Source organism: Phragmites australis, chromosome 13 (assembly GCF_958298935.1).
Source record: "Phragmites australis chromosome 13, lpPhrAust1.1, whole genome shotgun sequence".
NCBI lineage: Eukaryota > Viridiplantae > Streptophyta > Magnoliopsida > Poales > Poaceae > Phragmites > Phragmites australis.
The window spans coordinates 23,682,834-23,710,723 of NC_084933.1; the positions used below are offsets into that span (position 1 = coordinate 23,682,834).

At 45.6% G+C, this 27,890-nt stretch overlaps 2 protein-coding genes and 1 pseudogene across 5 annotated transcripts; all 3 read left to right on the top strand.

Annotated features, from left to right (window-relative positions):
* The first annotated feature begins 880 nt into the window (after positions 1 to 880).
* LOC133889709 (B-box zinc finger protein 20-like) lies at positions 881 to 2,731 on the top strand. Of its 2 annotated transcripts, none has more exons than XM_062330165.1 (3): positions 881 to 1,278; positions 1,361 to 1,738; positions 2,255 to 2,731. In XM_062330165.1, the coding sequence occupies exons 1-3, from the start codon at positions 1,075 to 1,077 to the stop codon at positions 2,444 to 2,446; spliced, it is 774 nt and encodes a 257-aa protein (XP_062186149.1). In that variant the 5' UTR covers positions 881 to 1,074; the 3' UTR covers positions 2,447 to 2,731. The 2 variants fall into 2 exon arrangements, with proteins under 2 accessions (XP_062186149.1, XP_062186150.1); XM_062330166.1 differs by having other exon boundaries at positions 882 to 1,278; positions 2,258 to 2,731.
* Positions 2,732 to 9,024: 6,293 nt separating this feature from the next.
* Positions 9,025 to 14,773, top strand: LOC133889542 (COBRA-like protein 7; annotated as a pseudogene).
* Positions 14,774 to 15,358: 585 nt separating this feature from the next.
* On the top strand, positions 15,359 to 27,854 carry LOC133887692 (formin-like protein 3). 3 transcript variants are annotated; one of them, XM_062327661.1, is made up of 20 exons: positions 15,359 to 15,792; positions 16,781 to 16,915; positions 17,012 to 17,712; positions 17,797 to 18,018; positions 18,093 to 18,523; positions 18,729 to 19,829; positions 20,112 to 20,235; positions 20,679 to 20,750; positions 21,300 to 21,398; positions 21,536 to 21,577; positions 21,650 to 21,730; positions 21,824 to 21,874; positions 21,952 to 22,033; positions 22,270 to 22,364; positions 25,767 to 25,838; positions 25,937 to 26,053; positions 26,520 to 26,588; positions 26,662 to 26,728; positions 27,156 to 27,408; positions 27,586 to 27,854. In XM_062327661.1, the coding sequence occupies exons 2-19, from the start codon at positions 16,843 to 16,845 to the stop codon at positions 27,287 to 27,289; spliced, it is 3,633 nt and encodes a 1,210-aa protein (XP_062183645.1). In that variant the 5' UTR covers positions 15,359 to 15,792; positions 16,781 to 16,842; the 3' UTR covers positions 27,290 to 27,408; positions 27,586 to 27,854. The 3 variants fall into 3 exon arrangements, with proteins under 3 accessions (XP_062183645.1, XP_062183644.1, XP_062183643.1); XM_062327660.1 differs by having other exon boundaries at positions 15,361 to 15,792; positions 18,093 to 18,519; positions 18,716 to 19,829; positions 27,156 to 27,453; XM_062327659.1 differs by having other exon boundaries at positions 15,361 to 15,792; positions 18,093 to 18,519; positions 18,716 to 19,829.
* Positions 27,855 to 27,890: the final 36 nt, after the last annotated feature.

Consider the following 27,890-nt stretch of genomic DNA (forward strand, 5'->3'; position numbering starts at 1 on the left):
ATGATCTAAACGTGCAACATAGCTTATTGAATATTTTTTTTTACCTATGCACCTCAATTGTTAATTTGCCATCGAATAACTACTGATTCTACAATCCGTTATCGAATAAATTCTGTTTACTTCTATACCATCGAATAAATGTTTCAATTCTTATATACCATCGGCTTCCGATACTACCCTCCGCTGTACTGTTCATGAACAGTATGTACAATACCCGAGAATAAAAAAATCACAAAAAATATGTTGATTTTTGTGCACGCTCTATAATTCATAATCAACCCGTTTTAACTGTATTCACTAAAAATACTATATAGAATTCAAACTAAAATTCTTCAAAATGTACTACTTTTGTAACTTCTTGTAATTTTTAAGCCTCATAAAAATTTAAAAAAATCTGAGAAAATTTACTAATATTCCTCTAATGTGATGTAATAATTTCTAAAATTATCTCCCGCGGTGAAAAAATTAGTTCTTTGTAATGCATAGTATTACAAAAGTAGCTCATTTTGAGAAATTTTAGTTTGAATTTTACACAGTATTTTTAGGTGAATACAGTTAAAATGGGTTGATTATGAATTATAGAGCGTGCACAAAAATCGACATTTTTTGACTTGTTTTATTCTCGGGTACTGTTCATGAACAGTATAGCGGAGGGTAGTATCGAAAGCCGATGGCATATAAGTAACTGAAACATTTATTCGATGGTATAGAAGTAAACAGAATTTATTTGATGACGGATTGTAGAATCAGTAGTTATTTAATGGTAAATTGTAGATTTGCCCATTGTTAAAATGTTAGGTCCACCAGTGTGTACGCATAAAAATGGGGGATGAGTGCCATTTCTCAACGCCTGCTTTCCTGCCGTACTAAAATATAGTACACAATGTGCTTTTGACACCTCCCGATATAGAAGCCCATGTCCTGTACCGCTATTGTAGCCGAGACATATATACAGCTATCTTATCTACCTCTCCCACTCGCACGGCATCTTTTGCGTTTAGTAGGCTTGGTTAACCACCTCGCCGGCCTCCTGCGCGGATCGATCGACCCAGGTGGAGTAGGCAGCGCGGCGGTATGAAGGTGCAGTGCGACGTGTGCTCGGCCGAGGCAGCCTCCGTCTTCTGCTGCGCCGACGAGGCCGCGCTGTGCGACGCGTGCGACCGCCGCGTCCACCGCGCCAACAAGCTCGCGGGGAAGCACCGCCGCTTCTCCCTCCTCCACCCATCGTCATCCTCCTCCTCGTCCGCCCAGAAGCCGCCGCTCTGCGACATCTGCCAGGTCAGTGATACACCAAACGTAGAATAGGAGGAACCGTTGATCTTTGCCTCGAAACTGAAGTCTGATCGAGCGTGGACTGCAGGAGAGGAGGGGGTTCTTTTTCTGCGTGGAGGACAGGGCGATCCTGTGCCGGGAGTGCGACGTGCCCGTGCACAACGCGAGCGAGATGACGAGGCGGCACAGCCGGTTCCTGCTCACCGGCGTGCGCGTCTCCTCGGCGCCGGTGGACTCCCCTGCGCCATCGGAAGAGGATCAGGAGGAGGAGGAAGAGAACAGCAGCAGCCCCCGCAACGCCGACTCCTCCAGCGGCGCCGGCGCGAGCGCGGCCACGGCGAGCGCGAGCGACGGGAGCAGCATCTCCGAGTACCTGACCAAGACGCTGCCCGGGTGGCACGTCGAGGACTTCCTCGTGGACGACGCGGCCGCTGGCGTCGGCGCCTGCTCAGACGGCCTCTATCAGGTCAGTTCCATCCTTCCGCCACTTCAGTGCCATGCGAACACCCTTGCGAGCTACTAGTGCGGTGCATGAGCAACTTCTGTACCTCTCACTGACATGTTACTGAGAACACCATGAACATGCACAGCATGTAGCAGTCTTGTCCCGAGGTCCTGCGCCGTCTTGTGCACAGAAGCCAAATGCGCCATAGCATCGCCGGTCGCCGGTCATCTACCCTAACCACTACCTCCTTTTGGCGATATTTTGAGCTGACAATTATGGAGCAGTTTGTTGTCATGCTCACACTTGCATTAGGAAAAAAACTATTTGCTGGACCAGACTGTCGGGATAATATCTCGTGGAGACCACCTAGATATGATATGAGATAAAGCAAACGATCAGCTTGCATATCTTTTTCTCGGTTTGCTCACAACTTTTTTGCACTTGAAGTTTAACCATGTGGATGTACAGACAAAATAACCGAAAGAAGCAGTAAATTCATTATCGTACTCACTTGGCATGTGGCAACTCGCGTTTCAGCAGGGTGGAGAAGCTCAGATGGGAGGGCTGCTGCAAGAAGCTTACAAGCCGTGGATGGAGCGGGAGCGGCTGCTCGGTGATGTCGTTGTTACCGCCGACGAGCGGGCCAGCCAGGAGCGGTGGGTGCCCCAGATGCACGCGGAGTGGACCAGCAACAAGCGACCTAGAGTGTCCCCTTCATGTTCTTACTAGTGAAAATTAAAACTCTTCATCTTCTGTAACATATGTATTACAGTACTACTAGAAAGTAGTAGAGTGGAGAAGCTCAGTTTGGTGGGCTGTTGCAAGAAGCTTACACGCCATGGACAGGGCGAGAGTGGCTGCTTGGTGACGTCGTTGTTACCGCCGACGAGCAGACCAGCTGGGAGTGGTGGGTGCCCCAGATGCACATGGAGTGGACCGGCAGCAAGCGACCTAGAGTGTCCCCTCCATATTTTTATTGGTGAAAATTAAAACTCTCCATTATCTGAAACATGAGACATAGTGTCAAGAGTGAAGGATCGAGAATGGAGCCATTAAAGCGCTCCCCTGAGCGTCTCCCAGGCGACGGCGAGCGATCCCCAAATCCTTCCACAAAAAATCCCCAAATCCCTCAAATCCTTTCCAGATCCTCTCCGCCCTCCCCGTCCATTGTCCAGATCCTTCCTTCCCTAGCTCAGAGAGCCCTGTTTTCCCTACCCTCCCATCGTCCCGCGCCGGACGCGCCACCTCTTGATGGCGTCGTCACTCCTTCCTCGTCCCGTTCATCCCGACCTTCATATCTTCATATCCAAGTGTCAACTTACAATGAGTACAGATCCACCCATTCCTGCCCACGTTTTGCTGATGAACAAGAGCACAGAGCTGATGTACATCTTCGTCACAGCTATGCAGAGGTTGTAATGGGCGATCCCTTAGAGGTCTCGCTCTGCGTCACCTCCTCATCCTCCTTCAAGGCGTGTTTACTCCACCGGTTCGGTAGATGCGCAATGGCATGAGGATGGATGTTGTTCCAGCTTCAAAGGCGTGATTGCTCCCTCTACGAGCCCTTCAAAAGTGTCAGCCCAGTCCGACGTCCTCTCAGCAGAGGGGGAAGGAATTACTGCAGATAAGCCTGCTCACCAACCTTGCAGTGGCAATGAGGAAAAGTTCTCTCAGCGGCATTTTTAGTTCAGGCAGAGGAATGGGGAGGTGATGCCCCTCTCTGACGTTTAGAGTTCCTCCCAACTGTCCAAGGCATCTCTGCAATCCCATGAGTTTACAGGAGATGAGCTCAAAAACTGGAAGATCAGCGGCAGTATGAGGACATAGAAGGCAGCTCATTTCAAGGCCATTGAAGAAGGTCACCCACCTACCTATCCTCAGCGCAGCAACAAGCTTTGTGATACAACTGAGATCAAAGATAGCGGCACCATTCATCATTGCCCCTGTGATGGCTCCCATACTGTGGTAGAGCATTGGGCTCGAGGATCTAACTACAAACCGGAGGATTGGAGCACGGTGAAGCCGAATTTCTAGTGGTATAATAGCTCTGTGCATTAAAAGCCCCATCCCTGCCGGAGAGGCATTCAACGCGATAAAGTTTAAGCAGCGCCCGAGTTCGAACCTCTCTTTAAGATGGCTGCAAGGAAGATGCTTCAATTGTCTTGCTTCCGACCACAAGGTAGCTTCCTGTCGGGACCCAACAAAATGTTGGAACTGCAAACGTTCTGGTCATCGTTCCTTTGAGTGCAGCGTCAATTAGCCCAATTTGCTTCTTCAAAACACATCCTTTGCCTCTCACCCTCTTCCAGAGCAGCCACAAATATCTTCGCAAGCCCACCTACCTCAGCCTCCACCCCGCAGTGCCCCGATAACCCCTCCAACTCCTTCACCTTTCAAGCTGCCAACACCCTCTAGCCCTTCTGCGATGGCTAAATTCCCTGGGGACCCGATAGCCAGGCCTCTGGAGGATTTCGCCACAGTCTCGACCACTGGCTGCATTGAGCGGAGAAGGGAGATGCTCCTGGAAAGAGCAGCTATCTATTGGCTGGCAGGGGTCTGGCCTCAGACGGAACCCTCCGTCCTCTCATATGCTCTGATGACACAATTCCTCATCGCTATTCATGAGTGCCAATTGGTGAAACACCATCTGGAGCACTTTCTGATCATCTTCAAAAGCAGAAGGGTTAGGGACGAAGTTTTCAATGCTCAACCGTTGCTCTACCGGGGTCGAGAGTTTCGCTTCGCGTGTTGGAGTGAAAGAAGGTATGCTGACTCGTCCAACTAGGGTTTTCGCGTTTGTCTATGTATTGAAGGTCTTCCGGCACATGCTTTATTCGAGGAGGTTGTGACACTGGTCATTGGGAGGCGCTGCGCTCTACATTTTGTGGATGAGTAGTCCAAGAGAAGAGAGCGTACATGGACTTATGACCTTTGGGCTTGGTACAATAACCCCGACCTCATCCCGAAGATCATTTGGATGACCATTTCAAATGCCGATTGTGAGTTGCCTCCGATCTCCATTCCTCTAGATGAAGTTGAGGTCCACTATGACAGACTAATAGATGTCAAGAGAGGGTAGACTTATAGGCTCTTCATTCACCTGGAGGTTATCCAGGATTTGGCGTTCCTCACCAACAACCCACCTGATATGTGGCGTAGCAACATGCGTTGGGAAGATTGGCAGTATGGTATCCTTGATGGTGGCATTCAGGCCGATCACTTCCCCCATCATCCCTGCCACTAGGAAGGTGGTGACCGTAGGGACAGGGATGGTGTCGGTGACATGGGAACCAGGGGTCTCCGAGTCCCGAGGCCAGTACAGTAGAATGCCACGTGGTGCCTTCCCTCGGGGACTATCTCCCCGAGGTCTAAGAAGACCAAGTTCCGAGAGAGGGCGCTCGGGGTCATGAACAGTGGTCCCCCGAGTACCTGAGTTCGTCGAGGACTCGAGAAGTACAAGTTCCGGGAGATGGCGCTCGAGGCCATGAACAGTGGTCCCCGAGTACCCGAGTTCCCTGAGGACCCGAGAAGTACAAGTTCCGGGAGAGGACGCTCGGAGCCATGAACAGTGGTCCCCGAGTACCCGAGTTCCCCGAGGACCCGAGAAGACCCAGTTTCGGGAGAGGACGCTCAGGACTATGAACAGTAGTACCCGAGCACCCAGAGTTCTCTGAGGACTTGAGAAGCCCCTTGCCGATGGACCCCACAAGGGCTCAGCGGTGAGGTGTCAGTTGGTGAGAGGCTCGATGCTGCATTTAAGAGGGAGCGTGGCCTGTCACTTCCAACCACTCTCTCCACGCCTGCTGTCAGTCCCTGCCACTGCCTGGCAGGGAGGCGTGGGGACATTTAATACGGCGGGTCCCATCGCGAGTAATCCGGCGCGCCATGGGATATCGTCGCTGGGCTCGAGGCCTATCGCTTGCAGCCCTACTGTGTCAGGCTTGCTCTGACAGGGCGGGCACGCGGGGTTGCTCGGTGGCTGCCCGGTGGGCCCTCCCTGTTGCACCAGCTAAAAAGTGGGATGATGACGACATGATCGATCGGGGACGCATTTTCAAGTTTCAACCTCCCGTAATGTCAAGCTGCAGACTATGATGATTGCTTTCCATTTATGGCACCTTGGGACTCGCGCCCTCCTTTCTGGGCACGCCAGGCCGCCCCAACGGGATATAAGAAGGGGTGGGCACCCCGGAGAAGAAGGGGTTCAGGTGAAGTGATAGAAGACAAGTTCAAGAAGTTCAACAGACGCGGACAAGCTAACGAAGACAGGATACACGAAGCTCTAGACTTAGACAGAAATCCTTGTAACACAAGAGATCCACAAAGAGGCATTTCCAGAGCATTTATAGCATACACACAGTAGTAGGGTATTACGCTCCGTGCGTCCTGAACCTGTCTAACTCTCTCGAGCATTTATTTCTGATCATCCATCCCACCTGCATCTCATTTACTCTCATTAATTCACATACGAGGTAGATTCAGAACCATCCCCTAAGCCGAATCTCAAAGGGGGTCCCTCCGGATCCCCACTTGAGGAGTTCATCCTCTGACAGATGGTGATGCAGAAGACGATCGTCATAGGTGTAGCCCACATCGACACTGAAGCCGCTCCCTTTGGTCATGACTCTCGAGCCCTTGTCACGATGAGGGCAGTGTTGTCCAGGGGGAGTACTGCGGGAGATACAGACATCGCGTGGATGGCCATGCACACCACCTCTCAAGCTCGTCGCCAAGAAGCCCGGTTCGGCATCGACTCCATGGAATCCAGAGAGGTTAGGGGCACAAGAAGGTATCCTTCACGTCGCCGGTCACCAAGTTCTACTCCCCCACCCGCCAGAAGCTTTGCTCTCTTCCCCAATTAGGTGAAGTGTTGCTGTTTCAAGCCTCTTCAAGCGTGTTACCTTGCTCTGCTCCCTCGGGCTTCGATCCTATGCTTTGATGAACTGGCTGCTGCATCCACACTTACAGGTCTGCATCGTCCACCTATCCTACGACCAACCTTGTCTGTCAACAGGGGGATGCTTAGCGATGCCATCATCCATGGGATCGAACCCGGTGAATGTGTCGGTCAGCAAGTCTGCACTCCAGCGCCAACAATTCCGTGCGTGGAACTTCACCTACCTACCTTCACGGTCACGTGCAAGATCTAAGGGCGTGCTGCAGAGGCAGATCATGAGAAAGACCAAGAAGGACGTGCTGCTGAGATCAACACTAGCGCTTGCCACGTCACCCCTGAGGTACAAACACCAAAAGATTTTGTTGCTTCAGTCATCATGGCACCTTCTCCTCCACTATGTCTAGAACCACCTGTTTCAAGTCCTCCCTTACATGCCCCCTGCATAGCGCACACCTCGGATGCCTAGGGGTAGTGATAGATATGCAAACAAACTCACTCGAGGCAAAACCACTAAGTAGCTTGCGCAAGAAGTCCCTACCAAAAAGCTTGCGGAGCTTTCTCTGGCCAATACTAACAAATCTTTATCTGACCGCTATTTCCAGCACTTTCAGCAGCCTCTGAGAAAATCGACAATGGAGGTCATCACTATGCTGGTGGAAAAAGGGAACCATACCAAGCCCAGGAAATCCAAGAGGGTGGCCCCTTAAGAGGTGGCTTTAGTGTGATGGGAGGGACTCCAGCATGAAGGAGAAGCATCGTTTGGTCCATCATGGTTGTTTGTACCTCTGTTATGATCACTAATGTATGTACCACTAAGAGTACCTCTTCATCTAAGTTCAGTAGTAATGGTTTGTGTTTGAGATATCAAGGTCAGTCTGCCTTTATGGTGTTATCAGTAGCAGTTGTTCGATTAGCCATCAATACCAGTTGGGCTCCTGTCAACTTGTTGAGTCACAAAATGGAAGATTGGGGTGAGCATGTGGAGACGAAGACTGAGGCAGAGGAAGGCAATCAACTGCCAGTTTGTGATTTCGTCCACTTTTCTACCTCCTCACCCCTTTAATCAGTAGCCTAGTAGTATTTGGTGTTTTTTCCATGGCTCAATTTAGTTGCAATATCCTGTGCTGGAATGTCCGAGGTTTAAACTCCCTGGTGAGAAGATCTTCTGTGCGCAACATGCTGATTTCCACAGCGGACAAAATCGTATGTCTGCAAGAAACAAAACTGCAAGTTTGCCCTCAACAAGACGTCGTAGAAATTATGGGGCCTAATTTCGCACAATCTTATGCTTTTCTTCTATCCTTGGGGGCCAGTGCCGACATCCTTCTTGCTTGCTCTTCTAACAACTTCTCCCTTCGTAACATTACAACAATAGATCACACCATTTTAGCTAATATAACTATGCTCAATGACAATGTAACTTTGTCTACTTCTACTGTGTATGGACCGCAAACAGAAGAGCAAAAGCTGGCCTTCCTTGAAGAGTTAATAGGAATCAAGATACAGGTGCATGACTAGTGGTTGCTTTTAGGTGATTTTAATCTAATCTACAAAACCGAAGACAAAAACAACGGTAGACTAAATCATCGATTGATGGGGGAAATTCAAGAGAACTATTGATGATCTTCAAATCGGAGAGCTACCGCTTAAAGGGAGACGTTTCACCTAGAGCAACGAACAAGATTGCCATACACTTACTCGTATTGATCGTTGTTTCGCCACACCAAAATGGGACCTTCTGTTCCCTCGAGCAGGCCTCCATGCAGTCTCTTCTGATGTCTCTAACCATTGTGCGTTATTAGTCTAAGGTGATGAAGATTCAGTGAAATTTTCAGGCTTCCGCTTTGAATCGTTCTGGGCAAAAATGCCAAAATTCTTGGAAACGGTTCAGGTAGCCTGGGAGCAATCGGTGAACATTAGGAATCCCTTGTTATCGCTTTGGGTCAAGCTCAACAGAACAGCCAAGGCTTTGAAGATCTGGGCGCGTTGATCGATTGGAAACACCAGGTTGCACCCAGCGATTGTGAACGAAGTTATCTTTAGACTGGACGTGGCCCAAGAGCAGAGGCTGCTAACCCTGGATGAGAAGGAATTCAAGCGACAGCTTAAGAAAAAAGTGCGTGGTCTGGCAGCGATTTAACGTACCTGTCTAAGACAACACTCAAGAATGACTTGGGTATAGAAGGGAGACACAAATTTTAAAAAATTCCAAATTAGAGCGAATGCACGATGAATGAAGCACTTCATTCAACTTTACAAACAGAAGAAGGGATGACTATAAACGCGGAGCAAAAGAAGGCTAAACTCCTAAGATATTTCAGAGGCCAATTGGGCAACAACAGAACAATGCCTTCGTTAGGAGCAGCTGGGCTATGAAATGATCGATCTATCTAACCTTAAGCAACTGTTCATGGAAGATGAAATAGAGCAATCTATTAAGAATATGCCAAATGAGAAATCCCCAGGACCAGATGGTTTTATGGGGATTTTCTACAAGTCTTCATGGCACATTATAAAAGAGGATGTGGTTGTGGCAATACAATGTTTCCACAGCCTAAATGTTCCTGATCTTGCTCTCATGAATGAGGTAAACATCCTTCTGTTGCCAAAAAAGAGTGAAGCCTTGAAGGTGGCCGATTACCGTCCAATTAGCTTGATAAATAGCATATCTAAGATCACAACAAAGTTTCTAGCAGACAGATTGGGAAAGAGACTCAAAGATATTGTGTCAATCAGCCAAAGTGTGTTTATCAAGAAGCGATGTATCCATGATAATTTCATCTACGTCCAAAACATAACCCGAGAGCTGCAAAGGTTGAAATAACCCGGCTCTGTTCATCAAACTTGATATCTCGAAGGTCTCTGACTCTGTAAAATGGCCTTACCTGCTTGAAGTGATGCAAACCATTGGTTTTAGCTAGAGATGGAGGAATTGGATACTGACGCTGCTTAGAACATCAACTTCTAGAGTTCTTCTCAAAGGTCAGCCGGGGCAACCAATTCAACATGCAAAGGCCTTCGTCAAGGGGATCCCCTGTCGCTGATGCTTTTCATTATAGCAATAGACCCTTTGCAGCGTCTAATAGAGCTTGCAGCACAAAAAAGCGTCATCAAACCGGTTATGCCTCGTCATGCAAGCATGAGATGCTCCGTTTATGCAAATGACATGGCTATTTTCTTTCGTCCAGACACCTCTGACCACACGACTCTCAGCATAATCCTTTCAATTTATTGAGAAATGCTCTGGATTGGCAACGAACATGCGAAAAAATAGAGATTTACCCAATTCGATGCGAGAAAGTTCCCATGAAAACACTACTACAAAACTTCCCGGGGAAGATCTATGTATTCCCATGCCATTATCTGGGATTACCTCTACACAAGAGAAGACTAACCAAGTTAGAAATCCAACCGATGATTGACAAGCTAGGAAGTAGGCTACCGGGTTGGAAAGGCAACGACGAGAGGAGGGTGCGTACGCGCCCCTGTCGATGAAGGCGACGGTGTGCTCGGGCTCCTGGAACCCGAGTTCTTGGTTTTCGGGGGCGGCTCTATCGTCGCCGCCCCTGCGGCGCTCCCCGCGCTCCTTCTAGCGCCGCTCGACAAGGCCTTTGACCGACCTGCACTCTGTGAGGTCGTGCCAGTCAGTTTGGTGGATTTCGCACCACTTTCCCGGCTCGGGCTTCGCAGGAGCGGGAGCCCTCGGGGGAGCGGGCGCCCTCGCGGGAGCGGGCCTTCTGTCGGCAGCCGCCCGGTGTGCCGGCCTGCGGGCAGAGCCCTTTGCCGGCACAACAAGGGCAGCGTCGCGCCTCCTTCTCTTTTTCTTTTCCCGCCTGTCGAGGCGGGAAGAACCTGGTTGGTCGGCAGCGGGTTGCTCAGGACGCGGGACATGCCACGCCCGAGCCTCCGCCGCCTTTGCGCACTTGTCGACCAACGTGAAGAGCTCCGCGGTGGTTTCGACCTCATGCATACCTAGCTTTTTGAGCATTCGCTCGTCGCGGACGCACTGCCTGAATGCGATGATGATGGCATTGGGGGTAATCCACGGTATGGTGTTGCAGACCTTGCTGAAGCGCTGTATGAAGCGCCTTAGCGTCTCCCCTTCTTGTTGCTTCACGGCGTGGAGGTCGCACTCCAAGCCGGGGCGCGTGAAGGTGCCTCTTGAGCGATGGGCTCCACTTCTTCGTTGGAGTTAGAGCCGGTGCGTTGGAGACGATGTCCACCTGCCATCTTTTCTGCAGAAAACAAAGCGGATTCAGGGATGCAATCCCCCTACCTGGCGCGCCAGCTGTCGGAAGATGAACTCCACAAGCGGGGATCCGGAGGGACCCCCTTTGAGATTCGGCCGTGGGGATGATTCTGAATCTACCTCGTACGTGAAATAAATGGAAGTAAATGAGATGCAAGTGGGATGGATGATCGCATGCTAGAGGAAATAAATGCTCAGGGGATTTTAGACAAGTTCAGGTCGCATGGGGCGTAATACCCTACTCCTGTGTGTATGCTATAAATGTTCTGGGAATACCTCTCTGAGGATCTTTTGTGTTACAATGGTTTTTGTCTAAGTCTAGAGCTTCGTGCTTCTCATTCTTCGTCAGCTTGTCTCGATCCTAAAGAACTTCGCCCCACCGTCGGGAGGCACCGCCTCCTTTTATACCTTTGGGGGGGGGGACTTGGCGTGCCTAGAAAGGATAGCATGAGTTCCAAGGCACCATAAATGGAAAGCAACTATCATGGGCTGCAGTTTGATGTTACGGGGGGTTGAAAACGCACCCCCGTCTGGTCCTGTGGTCATCATCCCGCTTTTCAACGGGTGCTGAGGGGAGGGCCCACCACGCAGCCACCGAGCAACCCCGCGTGCCCGTCCGGTCAGAGCGAGCCTGACACAACAGAGCGGCAGGCGATATACCTCGAGCCCTGCGTCGATATCCCGAGGCGCGTCGGATGACGCGCGATAGGATCCGCTGCATTAAATGTCCCCACGCCTCCCTGCCAGGCAGTGGCAGGGACTGACAGCAGGCGTGGGGGAGTGGTTGGAAGTGACAGGCCACGCTCCCTCTTAAATGCAGCATCGGGCCTCTCACCAATTGACACCTCACCGCTGAGCCCTCGTGGGGACCACCGGCGAAGGACTTTTCAGGTCCTCGGGGAACTGTGAGTGCTCGGGGACTACTGTTCATAGCCTCGATCACTCTCTCCCGGATATGCCTTTTCTTGGTCCTCGGGGAACTCGGGCACTCGGGGACAACTGTTCATAGCCCGAGCGTCCTCTCCCGGAACTGTGTCCGCTCGGGTCATCGGGGAACTCGGGTACTCGGAGACCACTGTTCATGGCCCCGAGCGCCCTCTCCCGGAACTCGTACTTCTCGGGCCCTCAGGGAACTCGGGTACTCGGAGTCCACTGTTTATAGCCCCGAGCACCCTCTCCCGGAACTTGGTCTTCTCGAACCTCGGGGAAAAGTCCCCGAGGAATAGCGTCACGTGGCACTCTGCTGTCCTGACCTCGGGGACCCCTAGTTCTCATGTCACCGACAGCCTTGGACACAGATGCAATTACCTTGCGATCAGATAGACCAAGATTTATTCAGTGCTTCAACGATTATAACCATAGGTGGTGGCAAGAAAACTCTTTTATGGCAATCTAACTGGATCTATGGTCAGGCTCCAAAAAACATTGCCCCTAGTATCTATGCAAAATCTAGGAGAAAGAAACGCTAGTATGAAATGCCCTCCCCAACTACAAATGGATTAACTGGCTTGGTCCAATAGAAACACAATCAGAGCTTGATCAAATGGCGCTGCTCTGGGAACAATTGCAAGGAATGACCATCTCCAAATAACCAGCTGTACCGCCACATCGAGCACCCGGGGTGGCGGCTGGAACTTGGCCGGCGACGAGGTCATATGGGACACGAGGGGCGCGGAGGCGACGGAGCAGGACGACTGCTCCCGCTTCTGCGTTGATAAACACCTGCATTGCTGCGGCCCAGATCGCCGTACAACCAGCAGACCGCCAACTGCTGCCGCGGCAGTGTAGTGCTGTCGTCCCTCACCCAGAACAACGGGACATCCGTCGCCGCGTTCCAGATGGTCGTCGGCGGCTTTGCCCTCGCCAAAGACGACAGCAAGGGCCCCGAGAAGCCGTGGGGTAAAACGCATTTGTATACCGTCGCCGCAATGCTTCAGGTAGTCAGTCTCACTGCATTCCTGTCACGCTTTGTCCCCCCGGCCCGTAATGAATTGTGACGTCATCTCTCTGATCCGTGTGCGTTTTTGCTTGGTTACGTTCTCTCGGCGGGAGCGACCAATCGAGTCTGCAGGCGCTGCCGCACAGCGACGACGACCCGACCGTGCCGATCATCCGGTGCACCGAGCACATGTGCCCGATCCGGGTGCACTGGCACGTGAAGGTGAACTACCGGGAATACTGGCAGGTGAAGGTGACGGTCACGAACTACAACGTGGTGAAGAACTATAGCGACAGGAACCTGGTGATGCAGCACCCGAACCTACGGAGCCTGACGCAGCTGTTCAGCTTCAACTACCAGCCTCTAATCGAGTACGGCACCTACAGTATGTAAAAAATGCAACACAATCTTTGCTTAAAAAAAGCAACACAATCTGCAACAAATTGCGAGTCCAAGCAGAAATGACGCGAGACTTGTGGGTTTTCGGTCTCTGCAGACGACACGGGGAGGGATACAGTGCTATAACGAGATGCTGCTGCAGGACGGGAACGTGCAGACGGAGATGATACTGAAGAAGAACGAGAGCGACTTCACCTTCTCCGGGGGCTTGAGCGTTCCCGAAGATGGTCTAGTTCGACGGCCACGTGTGCGACATGCCGCCGCCGGACCAGTACCCCTCGCTGCCCAACGGAGCCTCGGCCCTCGTGTGCGCGGCGGTCGCTGGTCGCCAGCTCTTGCTTGCTGCTGCTATCTGTCCTTGTTCTCCTGTAGACCTATTGCTTATCCATATAAAATGCGATGTAAGGTCATTTATAATAGATACTTTAAAAATTTATTCTCTATAATATTATTATAATATCCTCTAATATTATTATAATATTTTTTATTTTTTCTATCTCCTAACTTCTACTGTGAAATGCGACGTAAGGTCATTTACAATAGATATTTTAAAAATTTATTCTTTATAATATTATTATAATATCCTCTAATACTATTTCCTATCTTCTACTACTCTTCTCCTCCCTCTGAACCCGCAATCAAACTCTATGAACAGTGTTGAGGTTACTACAGTGTTTCGGCAAATTTGGAATATCAAATTCTCTCCTCAACACTGTAGCACTGGATACAGACTCTTCCGAGAGAAAATTCAAGTATTACAATATTTTTGAATACTGTAGCACTGGAGATGGGCTAAGCACGTTCTTCTCCGGGATAGAAATGGTCACCAGAGAGAAAAATACGTGTGCAAAATCAAGTGCATCATAAACGGAACTGCGAATCTGCGATGATGCGGGCGGCGCACACGTTAGCCCGATTGGCGATTGCTTTGTCCAAGTGGACGGCAGCCCAACCAAGGTTGAGTCTGGCATGAGTCTGAAGCCCGGCCCAAGTCTGGCAAGTTTAGGTGTGTCGGGCTGCGTTTGGGGAGCTTTTTTATTTTTATATTTTAAAAATAAAAAATTATAAAGCTAGATGTGCTTCCAACGAGTGATATATAAAAAAATTAAAAACGCTACATTCTATTATTTTTAAAATTTAAAACACTATCGAAATAATCATGATTTTTTGAAAAAATATATGTAAGTATAGAATACTATGATCTAGCTCTAAGAAAATTCAGATAAAAATATGATTTGTATAATGAGAAAAAAAGATAAATTTTATTGTTAATATACAATAAAAATTTATTGTACACATACAATAAAATTTATCTTTTTATTTCTCATTGTAAAAGTAATTATTTAAGTTGATTTTTTTAGAGATAGATTATAGAATCCTCTACGACATAATTTTTTGAATTTTATTTTGTATTTTAAAATCAATAAAATATAGTGTTTTTTGATTTTTTTATTAGTCATCTATTAGAAGGATGACATGTTAAAAAAACGATACCCTTCTAACAGAGCCTATTTCTAATTTTTTTTCAAACGGGAACATAATTTTGCAGCAACCCGCGTGTCGTCGGCCTGAACTGAACTAGGCCCGTATTGAACGAGCCAGGATTTTTATTTTTTTTATTAATGGGAAAAATGGCTCGATAAGAAATCAGGCATACTGCGCTTTTGTTTTTTTGGTATACTACTGCTGAGTTTCGTACTTCACTCCGTGGACCCTGGCTGCAGGACCTGTGTACCGTATGCATTCATTGGTACCAACAGAAATAGATCTACTCCTACTTGCTAAAGAGAAAGGGCAGGGCACACCGGACACGCTATATTTATTCCATCGAGTGGCCATTTGTCAAAACATTATCTAACAATACATATTAGCTAGTTATAAAATTATTCATATCAGATTTTTACCTAATGGAGAAGATAAATAAAGAAAAGAAAGGAAAATAGTTTTTAATTGTTAGATAGACTATAACGAATGAATATTAAATACAAGACAAAATGCATATACTGATTGGCTGTAAGAAACATAAATAAAAAAATAATTAAAACTTTATTAATCGTGCTATAAATCAATCACGAAAAGGTAAGCTTTTGCAAAGCCGCGTCGCCGCCGAACCAAACTGAGAAGCACAGACGCTCTCACCCGCGTCGGCGCGTCGCCGTCGAACCAAACTGAAAAAGCACAAGGCCGCTCCGATGTCCGACCCGCGGCCGCACCACACCCTCCAGCTGAAAACCCTCGCCGCCCCCACACCGCCAAGCGCCTCCACCCATCCTGCCATCCACAAGCCCAAAAAACTGAAACCGAAACGCCCACTGCACCCAGATCCGCTCATCCATCACTCGGTTCAAAGTTGAAGCCCCCGAAATCCCCCCACCCCCCAAAAAAGAGAAAATCGTAGGAAAATCTCACCCCAGCTTCAAAAATTTCCCCTCCACCGCAAGTCGAAACCCCTTGACCCCCGACGCGACGCCGCCGGTGTCCCCCCGCCGCTCCCCAGTCCACTGCCGCCGCCGCGGTCGCAGCGCCGCTCCTCTCTCGGTCCAGTGGAGCGGAGATCCACCCGGACGTGGATTGGCTTCGTTTTCTCGTTGGTGAGTAATCCTAAGCTTGCTTTGGATGGGTTCGCTTGTTCCGAGAGCTGGTTTTGTCCTCATTCCAACCAAATGGTCTTATCTCTCTGTCCATTAAGTTATTAGTTGTGGATTTGTGTGCCGCGCGGTAATCCAATCCAATCCATCAATCCATGGTTCGGTTAGATTGCTTGATTAGGTTCCTCTTCCCAAGCGCGCGAGATCGACATTGGTTGACACCGTAGTAGTTATTGGGTACCCAGTTAAGGCTCCGGCGCAGTTTATTTTCCAAACTTTTTGGGGTTTAACTGAAACCCCATGACCCAAGCCAAGTCCGCCCCTTCGCCAGAACGGGGCTTCTATATCTATTTCTTGTACAGAGAGTTTTCGCTCCGATTCCTCAACAGGAGGGCAGCTGGAACTTCCATTGGTATGTTCTCTAATTAGCTTGTTTGTAATGTGCGGTTATGCTCATAACACTCTGGTTGGTGCGGGGTCAACGAACGGGAGAGAAGGTGCAGTTTTAGAATGCTTTAGTGTACATTCGAAGTGTCCAGTTCTGGGGTTGGCTCACTGGCCGATATCTAAATGTTTTATGTGGTTGTTGTAAAGGAAAAAGTTCACTGAGCTGAGATGACTATCATTGCTTAGGAATGACATGCTGTTAAGTAATCCACAGTGCCTGGTAACGAGATTTAGGACATGAGATTTTGCTGAACTGATAGTTAAAGTGTTGTTTTTAGCCGCATAATAGGCTTACACAGGGTGAAGACATCCTAATTGAAAAAAGGTATTGCCTTCGGAGAAACAAGCATAGTTACTGTGGTTGTAGTCTTTTATCTCAAAGTGTTTGTTCACTAATCTGAGTTCTATTTGTCGCTGTAGGCCTGTAAACTCAATCATTAAAATAATAAACTATTAACCCACGTACTACATTCCATTTTTGGAGATGATAATCCTCTCCGTACACCTTATAGTTTGTTATTCTGAAATCACTTTACTTTTGCAGTGCATGCGAGCAAACACTTAGAATCCTGAGCAGTTTTCACAACAGCTCTTCATTCCTATGAAATGTCACTTCTTAGTAGATTCTTCTACAAGAGGCCTCCTGATGGATTACTGGAATTTATTGACAGGATTTATGGTATGCTTGTAAAGTTTTGCTATGTTGACCACCTTCTTAAATCAAAGTTATTTATTTGTGACTGTTCCAACTGATCCATCTTACGGCATTGCACAGTTTTTGATTCATGCTTCTGCACTGAAGTTTTGCCAAATGGAATGTACCCAGTCTATTTAAATGAGATTCTTACAGAGTTGCATGAAGAACATTTAGAGTCCTCATTTCTGGCAATTAACTTTAGAGATGGTGATAAGAGAAGTCAGCTTGCTGATATCCTACGCGAATACAACATTCCAGTTATTGATTACCCCCGTCATTTTGAAGGCTGCCCTGTGCTTCCTTTATCTCTAATTCAGCATTTCCTTCGTGTCGCTGAGCACTGGTTATCTACTGCAAACAAGCAAAATGTTATATTACTCCATTGCGAGAGAGGGGGCTGGCCGTTATTGGCATTTCTGTTATCTTGTCTTCTCATCTACAAGAAATTGCATGGAGCTGAGCAGAAAACTCTGGACATTGTTTACCGTGAGGCCCCTAAAGGATTCCTACAGCTCTTTTCTGCACTCAATCCAATGCCTTCTCAGCTCCGGTACATGCAGTATGTAGCCAGAAGAAATATATCTCCAGAGTGGCCTCCGATGGAAAGAGCACTCTCTTTGGATTGTCTGATTCTTCGAGCCATTCCAAGTTTTGATTCTGATAATGGATGCAGGCCATTAGTCCGCATTTTTGGGCGAAATCTTCTTGGCAAGAATGTTAGCATGACTAATATGATTTTTTCTATGCCTAAGAATAAATCTTTGCGTCACTATCGGCAGGTACATGAAATTCAACACAAACAGTTCAGTTGCTTTCCATCACTTTATTTTGGGTTAGCATCAGTCTGCAATGTTTTCATGCAGGAGGATTGCGACGTGATAAAAATTGATATACAATGTCTAGTCCAGGGAGATATTGTTCTAGAGTGTGTACATCTTGATATTGATCCAGAAAAGGAGGTTATGATGTTTCGGATAATGTTCAATACTGCTTTTATTCGTTCAAATGTATTGATGCTGAATAGCGATGATGTAGATATACTCTGGGGTTCAAAAGAACGCTATCCAAGGAATTTTAGAGCAGAGGTAAAATTGATGAACATACTCTTTGAAACTTACCTGGACTAAAATTTACCACTAACATAAATGTGGAATTGTAGGTGCTGTTTTGTGATATTGGGGGCATCTCTCCCCCAAGAGCTCCAACAGCAACACTGAACGGTGATCTGAAGGGTGGTTTACCAATTGAAGCCTTTTCAGCTGTTCAAGAACTCTTCAACGGAGTTGACTGGATTGAAAGCAGTGATGATGCTACCTTTTGGTTGCTCAAAGAATTCTCAGCAAACTCACTGCAAGAGAAATTTCAGAAGCTTATACTCAATGACATGAAAGAACTCTCGAAGTTGCAAGCTAAAGTTGGTCTACAGATGCCACTAATGTCTCCACTTGATTCTGATGAAGAAAAATATTCCGTGGCTTCTGATTCTGTTTCTTCAGCTGATCATGAGAAGGTTCAGCATGGTGGAAGCTCATCTGATTCAGAGAACATTGATCGCGATCTTACTACTGAAGATTCTGAATCCAATGGTAGCTTCACACACAAATTAATTTCTGCTTTAGAATCCATGTTAATCTACACAAGATTTTCTTTAGAAGAAACTTTGTTTTATGCTGCTGTGCATGGCGTTCCATACATCCCAGATCGTCAGCACCGCCCTCCTTACCATTATTTGACTTCTCCTAACCTTTTTTTAATCTAAACTCTGATTCTGAAATATTACAGATTTTGCGGCTACTCTCTCGATGAACTCTTCCCTTCCTCCCCAGCCTCGACCATCTCCACCTCATGGGATATTGCCTAACCTTTCGCTTTCATCTTTGTCCACAACTGGGCAAAGTGGACCACTAACAGAATCACCGCCGGAGCTGCCAAGTAGCAGGCTACCATCGTCACAGCCCGCTCCTCCTCCTCCTCCGCCACTACCACCACCACCAAGTGGCAAGAAACCTGTTTCGTCACCACTGCCGCCGCCGCCGCCACCACCACCGCCACCACCACCAAGTGGAAGCAAACATGTTTTCTCATCACCACCGCCGCCTCCACCGCCACTGCCACCTCAGATTGGCAGTGTAGGTCCTCCACAACCTCCGCCACCACCACCACCACCGCTGCCGCCTCCTCGCATTAACTGTGTGGCTCCTCCACAGCCTCCACCACCGCCACCGCCACCGCCACCGCCACCATTGCCAAACTCTGGGACAGCAACCCCTTTACCTCCAATGCTGAAGCAACAGAAAAATGTTTGTGCAGCAGCAGCACCACCCCCACCGCCTCCGGCTCATGGAACTGCTAATAAAGGCCCTCCTCCGCCTCCTCCACCTCCTCGCCCTCCCTATTCTAGCAAAGCACCTACAGCTACTGCTGCTGCTACTTCAAAAGGACCACCTCCTCCACCCCCACCCCCACCTCCAGCTAGTCGTGCCAGTGATTGTTCAAGAATTACTGGCCCTGGTGCTCCATCGCCACCCCCACCCCCACCATTGCCTGCAGGTGCTATTCAAAGAACTCCTCCAGCCCCACCACCACCTCCCCTGATGACAGGAAAGAAAACCCCTGCACCACCGCCCCCACCACAAGCACCAAAACCTCCTGGAACTGTACCCCCTCCACCACCCTCAAGCTCAAAGATCTCAAACGCACCAGCACCAGCACCACCATTATTGGGAAGGGGAAGAGCCAACACAACTGGATCAGTAAAAGGCCGTGGCATTGGATTGGCGCAGCAAAGTAACCCTCCCAAAAAGGCTTCACTAAAACCTCTGCATTGGGTGAAAGTTACTAGAGCGACGCAAGGAAGTCTCTGGGCTGATGCCCAAAAACAAGGAAATCAGGCTAGGTAGCTGCTATGAACATATTATAGCATGATTTTCTATTCGTAATATGTCAGCACATCATTTTGCATCTACTGATTTATATTGATGAGTTTACATTTTCCATACCGCTAGTTTATCAAATATGGAACCTGTTATTTGTAGATTATAAACCTATAATTATGCAGCTATTTCTTGATTAAATGAATGGATTGCAGTATTTGCAATTCTTCATCGTAAAATCTTTATCTTCGATTCTTGGCTTGGAGTTCCTTTTTAACTGTGTTTACTTGTGCACTGTTTGTCAGGGCTCCTGATATCGATATATCCGAGTTGGAGAGCTTGTTCTCTACTGCAGTTGTAACGAGCACAAGTGAAAAAGGAGCAACAAGGCGTGGTTCAGCTATTAGCAAGCCGGAAATTGTTCACCTGGTATGAAAATACCCCACTTGCCTGTCTTAACATCTTCTCATGACACCTCAAGTTCATTTCTTCTCCCTACCTGTTGTGACTTTTTCTTATTTACTATTACTATAGAATGCTTCAGAGTTGTTGGCCTTTGATTCTTATGCTGCTACGAAGCAATTGCTTCTTCTCACGCTTATTTCATTACTTATTCTTTTCTTAGTTGATATGTCAGAACTTGGGAAGCTATACATACCATTCACATTACATTCTAAATATATATGAAGATACTATAGCTCAAACTTAAAATTAATTGATTGCTTGCTTTCCGAAACGTCACCTTCTTGTGATCGGTGGGAGTATATGTTATGATTTCTATTATTTGCAATTTTCCTTTCATTTCGGTTTGTTGAGTTAATATTCTGCTGTTCATTAGATAACAGACTAATTGGTTGTTTGTTTCGTTTCAGGTTGACATGCGACGAGCAAATAATTGCGAGATAATGCTTACTAAAATTAAAATGCCTCTACCTGATATGATTGTGAGTTTACTTTCAACCAGTCTACCTGTAATAAAAGAAAGCGAGCAGTCCAGTTTCCTTTTTTGACATATTTACAGCTCTAAGAAACTGCTGTTATTAACTCAACTTGCCACTTGCAAGCTGATACGTATCAGAATCAATTGTTTTCGTAGTATTCGGAAATTCAAAGTGACACTGCCGCCTTACATTTCCAGACTATAAATATCATGGATTCATGAGATAGAGTAAACTATTTTTTTTAATATCGATTGCTGCATGATAAATTTGTGGGTGCAAATGTGAATGCTATCAGATATTTATGGTACTTGTTATTTCTTGATTTTACAATCATAGTGTTATCAGCTTTTTTGGCTAAGCATGTCGAGTCATGAACATTTTGAATGTCCGTCATCTCTTTGCGAATTCTAGCAGACATTTTTTTTTATTTCCTAGGTAAAATTTATCATACTTATGACATTGACATCCACTTCCAACAAATCCCTGCCACCCTGTAACCTTACTTTGCACTCCTTTACATAATTTCCTTTTATGATTGATTGTGTCTTGCAGAGTGCAATCTTGGCTTTGGATACTTCTGTTCTTGATAATGACCAAGTGGAAAATCTCATTAAGTTTTGCCCTACAAAGGAAGAAATTGAGATGTTGAAGGTAATTTATTCTGTTCGCTTATTTTCTCTTTTGCACCTTGTGATGTGTAACTTGCCTTTCTGTTCAATCAATATTTGATATCTAATGTTTTTTTTTTTTTTAATCTTGGACATCTTTTTTCTTGTCTCTGAGCTCAGAATTACAATGGCAACAAAGAAATGCTTGGGAAATGTGAACAGGTTGGTTTAATGTTTTGGTTGCATACAGTGTCTCCTTTTGGGTATTGATGGAAGCTTTAAACTGTAATGCAGTTCTTCCTGGAACTAATGAAAGTTCCACGTGTGGAGGCCAAGCTAAGAGTTTTTGCTTTTAGAATTACATTCTCAACACAGGTTTGTTGACCCCTTCCCCCAGTCAACTTGCCTGGAATATTTTTTATTCTCCATAATTTTGCAGCCTGATTGAGATAACCAACCTTTTGACAGGTGCAGGAGCTAAGAACTAACCTAACCACCATAAATGATGCAACAAAGGAGGTTCAGCTATATCCTGTTAAAAAATTGAGACATGTTATACCCACGATTCAACTGGCTTAATGACTCAATTTATGCAGGTTAAAGAGTCTCTGAAGTTACGGCAGATAATGCAGACCATTCTCACATTAGGGAATGCTTTGAATCAAGGGACATCACGAGGTACCTAAGGAAGGAGCTTCTATGCTCCACCCCTTGAGAGTTCCACAAACTCAAGGCACAAATCAAGAGTGAATTCGAACCATTCACCCCTTGGAGTGCTTCAAGATTTGTGCAACTTGCATTGAAAGGGGTGAAGCATGAAGCAAGTTTCCATCAATAATTGTAGAGAAGTCATATGCAATGCATTTTCTCTTACAACTTTGCCTGTTGCCCTGATCTGTTGATTGGTTGAACAGGATCTGCTGTTGGCTTCAGATTAGACAGCCTTCTTAAACTGTCGGATACTCGAGCTAGAAATAATAAGATGACACTAATGCATTATTTATGTAAGGTATGCATTGGGCACTGAGATTTGTTATAAACGTACTATGTTTGTATACTAAATTCCTCATTGATCTTTACTGCTGAACACATGTTATATATGTCACAATCAAAGTTGGTTAAAATGTAATCATACTGTAATTCCAACAAACTGACTACCACTTGTTCCTCACAAAAATAAAATAAACTAGAGAAAACACCCCGCGCGTTGCCGCGGGAGGTGTCAAAATTCTAAATGGGAATCTACATGTGTTATTATATGTGTGTACCATGAGTATGTGTATCCATGTGTATATAATATGGTAATCATATACGTTATATATGGTAATGCATGTGGTAGTAAATTATTGTTATCATCCATATGGTATCCTATAATCATATATTACTAATTTGTTGTAATGATATGTGTATGTGTGTGTATATATATATATATATTCGATATGTACATATGTATATATTTTATATGGTTTGCTATACTATATGTAATCGCCTATAATCATATATGGTTTGATATATACGGCGAGGCTATTCTGCGCCTATGTGCAGTTGCTATTTGCACTACGCACATCCCTAGTTACAACCCGAAACACTGTGAGTTATAACTTGTTAGGTAGACCAGTTACAACTTCATGTACAGAAATACATAATTGCAACATGAGAAGCTAATACTGTGAGTTACAACTTGTTAGTCGTACTGCGCATATCCCCCAGTTACAACTCGAAACACTGTGAGTTACAACTTGTTAGGTAGATCAGTTACAACTTCACGTCCAGAAATGCATAATTGCAACACGAGAAGCTAACACTGTGAGTTACAACTTGTTATTCGCACTGTGCACATCCTCCAGTTACAACCCGAAACACTGTGAGTTACAACTTGTGGGTGTACGCAGACATTGTGAGTTACGATCATATGATAAAAAGTGCATAATTACGAGAAGCATTGTAGTTTACTGCTGCGCCACCCCCAATTACGACAGCACAAATAGTTGAGTTACAATCACATGACAAAAAAGTCAGTTACGATAGCAACTATACTGCTTTTTGATCGTAACTGGGGTGTGCGCAGAGGTGACCCAGTTGCGATCACAGTTACGACTAAGAAAATAGTCAGTTACGATAACATTGATAGTCGAGTTACGATCACATGACAAAAAAGTCAGTTACGATAGCAACTATACTGCCTTTTGGATCGTAACTGGGGGTGTGCACAGAGGTGACCTAGTTGCGATCACATGACAAAAAAGTGCATAATTACGACTAGATAAGTTACCTAGTTACGACCATATATGTTTGTAGTAACTGACATTTCTTGTAAGTCGCAACTATACTGTTTTTTGGATCGTAACTACGGGGTGGCGCAACAGTAAACTACAGTGTGGCTAGACACATAATAGATATTGTGTGTGTGTGTGTGTGTGTGTGTGTATTATGTTAGGTAGTGTGGATACAATGCATATATGTCATACCATCATACTATATGGATATAATATGTTATACTCATGCATATAATATCTTATATTTAATATCCATATATTAGTAAATTAACATATATGTTAGTATACATATATGCGTATATTTATAGCTTTATATATTATATACGATAATATGCAATACACGGTAGCTCGGTACTGTTAGCCGTGTACTGGTAACCGTGCACTGTAGCAAGGGTCCTGTAGGGTTGTCTTGCGAGGTGTGCTGTAGCAAGGACACTCCATGTGAACAGTGGAACGGTAGAACAGTGCTTGGTATGAAAAACATAGATATAGTATAGATTTTGCTACTTGTTATGCGGCTAGGCATTCTAATTTTGGCAATTTCTATTCGTCAAAGCAGAGTTTTTTTTTACAATCCAGCGCCCACGCCACTGTGCTGAAGTAGCTGCCGTCGGCACTCTACAAAAGCCTCTAAACTTTAAAACTTAATTCTTTAGATACTATCTGATTCGTGATCTGTTCAAAGCCTCGTGGTCCACATAATGATATCTTTGAACAAAATTTTGTGTTGCTTATACATGGGCAACTGGGCAGTTTTAAACATAGAACGAAAAGTCGAACCGGATATTGAACTATTTAGGCAACTAGTTCACGGGTTCACCGGTGCAACCAGTGGTTCACCGGTTGAACCGGCGTTTTTTTATTTATCAAATACAGTTTTTATTTGTCGTTAATTTTAATAAGAACATGCAAGTTTTGTTGCACACACACATATAGAAAGAGAGAACTACTATTTAACGCCCAACGTGTTAAATAGGGATGTTCCGGTCGTCGGTTTTCTAGTTTCAGAATAAGCGTTTTCCGGTTTTGTAATAGTGGGTTGGTTTTCCGGTTTTGGAATAATGGTTTTCCTGTTTCTCATGTTGGGTTGGTCAGCGCATTAAATACTTATTTAAGGCGTAGCATGTTAAATATATATATCCAGTAGTAAAAAACTAAAAACATTTAGTTATATAAAGACAACGCTTTACTCTCTAATATGCTCCAACAGGGGCATCAATTCACAAATGACGATTTTGAAGTAATTGATAACTAAAGCCAAAACTGACAAAAAGGAATAAGAAGAATCCACTACTGTTCCTTGAGGCAAGTGACGGGAAGATCTGGGAGGGAATCCAACACGCTTACCTCACGTTAGTCCATCTTGGATTTTGATTAGCTTCTGAGGAGACGCGGTGCAGGATGCTAGAGCGTCTTCCGTCGAGGGCTTGAGGCAGTGCCTGTGCGGGATGTGATGCGGCAATGCTGCGAGGTCGGTCATCGGGGGAGCATCACTACTGGCCTCAACATGCATCGGGCTCTCCGCCTCCTCGGCGTGAAGATCGCCGGCTGATGAGATTCGCCGTGACCAAGAACGAACGGACAGCTGTTGGGGGAGCATCGGTGTTGGCCTTGAGATGAACGGACACCTTCGATTGACGGGATTCGCCGTGAGCGAGAACGAATGAAATGAGGAGGTGGCGGCCAAATCTTAGCCTACGGACGCAATTTGCGATGGGAGACCGTTCCCTGAAACCGTATTGGTTTGCTGGTTTGATGAAAAGTTGGCTTGTTCGACTGATTTGCACTGGTTTAATTGCATGAATGATCTTTGAACTGACCTGAACCAGTGAGGTCACTGGTTCCAGTTTTTTCCAGTTCAACCAGTGACCCCGGTCGGTTTTTTGTATTATGGTCTTAAAGCAAACATGAGTTTCTACTTTTGTTTCTCACAATAAAAACCCCACATACTCATAAAAGTGGCATGCTAATAATCCACATCTGACCCTTCAAAGTAATGATTAATTGCTATTTTAGCTCAGCTTCCTGGAATGTCTACTTTGCATTGCAAACTCATTTGGCTTCCTTATGCCTGTTAATATGTTACTATTTTTGCAATGTTTAGCTAACTTCTTTCCATTTCTATTATGCGCTAGCTTCTTGCCGAGAAAATGCCTGAGCTTCTTGATTTTGACAAAGACCTAATTCATTTGGAAGCAGCTTCTAAGGTATTGCAATAAACTTGAATTTTGCACTTATGGATGAATACTGAGTTAGCTACTCATCATGTATGTTGTGCAACAACTCAATTTATTAATTCCCACAGATCCAATTGAAGTTGCTTGCGGAAGAAATGCAAGCAATAAACAAAGGCCTTGAGAAGGTGGAGCAGGAACTAGCTGCTTCAGAAAACGATGGTGCAATTTCTATTGGCTTTCGTAAGGTAAGAAAGAGTTAATTTCTCTTCTTTTAGCAGTTGCTGGATGGCCAAAGCTAAACCAGTGTATATCATTCCATCATTTTAAGATGCATTAGGGTTTACTCATTTAAGCCAAAAAATGACAGATAACTTGTCCCAAATGTCAGATGTGCACTCACTAGATTTCCTGTATTTAGCTTCCTCTTCTTAGCCACCCCAAGGGATCTAAGTATGTAACCCTGGTGGGCGGCTTCACATCCCACTCCACTATTGGTGAAATATGAGCACTTGTTTCTGTATTTGTTCTGATCTATACTTTTATATGTATGCCAGTAAAAGGGTGTGTATATGTAGTATCTTTATAGAGAGTGTGTAAAATAAGTGTCTAAGCTTGACATGCATTATGCACATCTCAAGTATATCTGATTAGATTCTACATGAACAACAATGGTGTTTTTTCCAATTGAACTGAGATTGATTGCTTTTACAGGCGCTGAAAAGCTTTCTTGATGCTGCAGAAGCTGAGGTTAGGTCCCTCATTTCCTTGTATGCTGAAGTGGTGAGTCCCTTCCATGAAACTACTCGTGAATTTCTTGTTTTTGTTATAGATTTTGATAGTTTTTGTCTTGCAGGGAAGAAACGCTGATTCCCTAGCTCAGTATTTTGGTGAGGATCCTGCACGCTGCCCTTTCGAGCAAGGTATGCTTTAGCTTTTGTTGTATTTCAACATTTTGCTAGTCGTTGCGTTGGAAGTCAATGTCAGTGAAGTTATCTTTGAACAGAAAACATCAGTGAAGATCCACCTTTGAGTAATATTCATTTCCCCACCATAGCTTGCAGGTTGCACATCACACGATGTCAAACAAAATAAATAATATTGTTTCAGCCCCTTGAGGACGTTTCTCCATTAATTTTGGCTTCTTTGAACAAACTAATTTTGGCTTCTTTGAACAAACTGTTACTTTTATCGAAGTTAGCAACTGGAATGACCTGACTGCCTGAGCCCCTTCAGTTCCGATGTGAATCGGGCCGTCATACTTCGTCTGATTGGCACAAACTTATTTTCTTGCACAGCTGTATGTAGTTACGATGTTTACCTGACAAATTATTGCTCTTCTATTTTCAGTGACATCAATTTTGGTTATTTTCGTAAATATATTCAAAAAATCACGTGATGAAAATGCTCGCAACGCGGAGGCTGAGAAAAAGAAACTGGAAAAGGAAAAGGCAAGTGCATCTGCTAAAAAAGGCTTGGTATGAGACTATTGGTATGCCAAGTTCCATCTTGGTGAAGCTAGGCTTTGTTACAAGGAGGGCCTGCTGTATAATTCGCTGTACACCAGAACCTGCTCTCAATCCCATGTTCAAGATATGCAGAGGTATAGTGTCAGGAAGCTCCCTAGCTGGGCGCCATTCGTTAAATAGTAGGCTCTCAACTGAATTCATTATATATCCCTACATATGTCTTAACGATTGCTATCTGCATGAATCTGTATACAAATGTTATTTCGGGAAGCATTTCACATACTCATGCCCCCCCTCCCCCTTTTGTACAGGTTGCCTTGCGAATTCCAAAATTTTGGAACTTTCTGTGATTATCCAGTAGGGATCTATGGAGGCCGCGGTGCTGCTGTAGTTTTTTTTTTCTTTTGTAATATAGCAGTTACTGGGATATAGCTGTCTTACTTGTACATAAAATGAGCCCAAGCGGGAACGATGCAAACAACACGAGTGTTCTTTTGATTTTTTTGGAAATAAACACGAGTGTTGTACAATGTTACTGTAATATCAAGAAACTAACAAATCAGAGCCATGTTACTCCAAATCCTTGGACTATATTCTTTTATGCATTGCAACAGAT

Excerpts from the sequence above, each read along its gene's own strand:
- LOC133889709 (XM_062330165.1), top strand. The coding sequence starts at position 1,075 with ATGAAGGTGCAGTGCGACGTGTGCTCGGCCGAGGCAGCCTCCGTCTTC. Across the intron at positions 1,279-1,360 it reads CGCTCTGCGACATCTGCCAG|GAGAGGAGGGGGTTCTTTTT; the intron begins GTCAGTGATACA and ends CGTGGACTGCAG. Across the intron at positions 1,739-2,254 it reads GCTCAGACGGCCTCTATCAG|CAGGGTGGAGAAGCTCAGAT; the intron begins GTCAGTTCCATC and ends CTCGCGTTTCAG.
- LOC133887692 (XM_062327660.1), top strand. The coding sequence starts at position 16,843 with ATGTCACTTCTTAGTAGATTCTTCTACAAGAGGCCTCCTGATGGATTA. Across the intron at positions 17,713-17,796 it reads CTTTGCGTCACTATCGGCAG|GAGGATTGCGACGTGATAAA; the intron begins GTACATGAAATT and ends GTTTTCATGCAG. Across the intron at positions 21,731-21,823 it reads GAATTACATTCTCAACACAG|GTGCAGGAGCTAAGAACTAA; the intron begins GTTTGTTGACCC and ends ACCTTTTGACAG.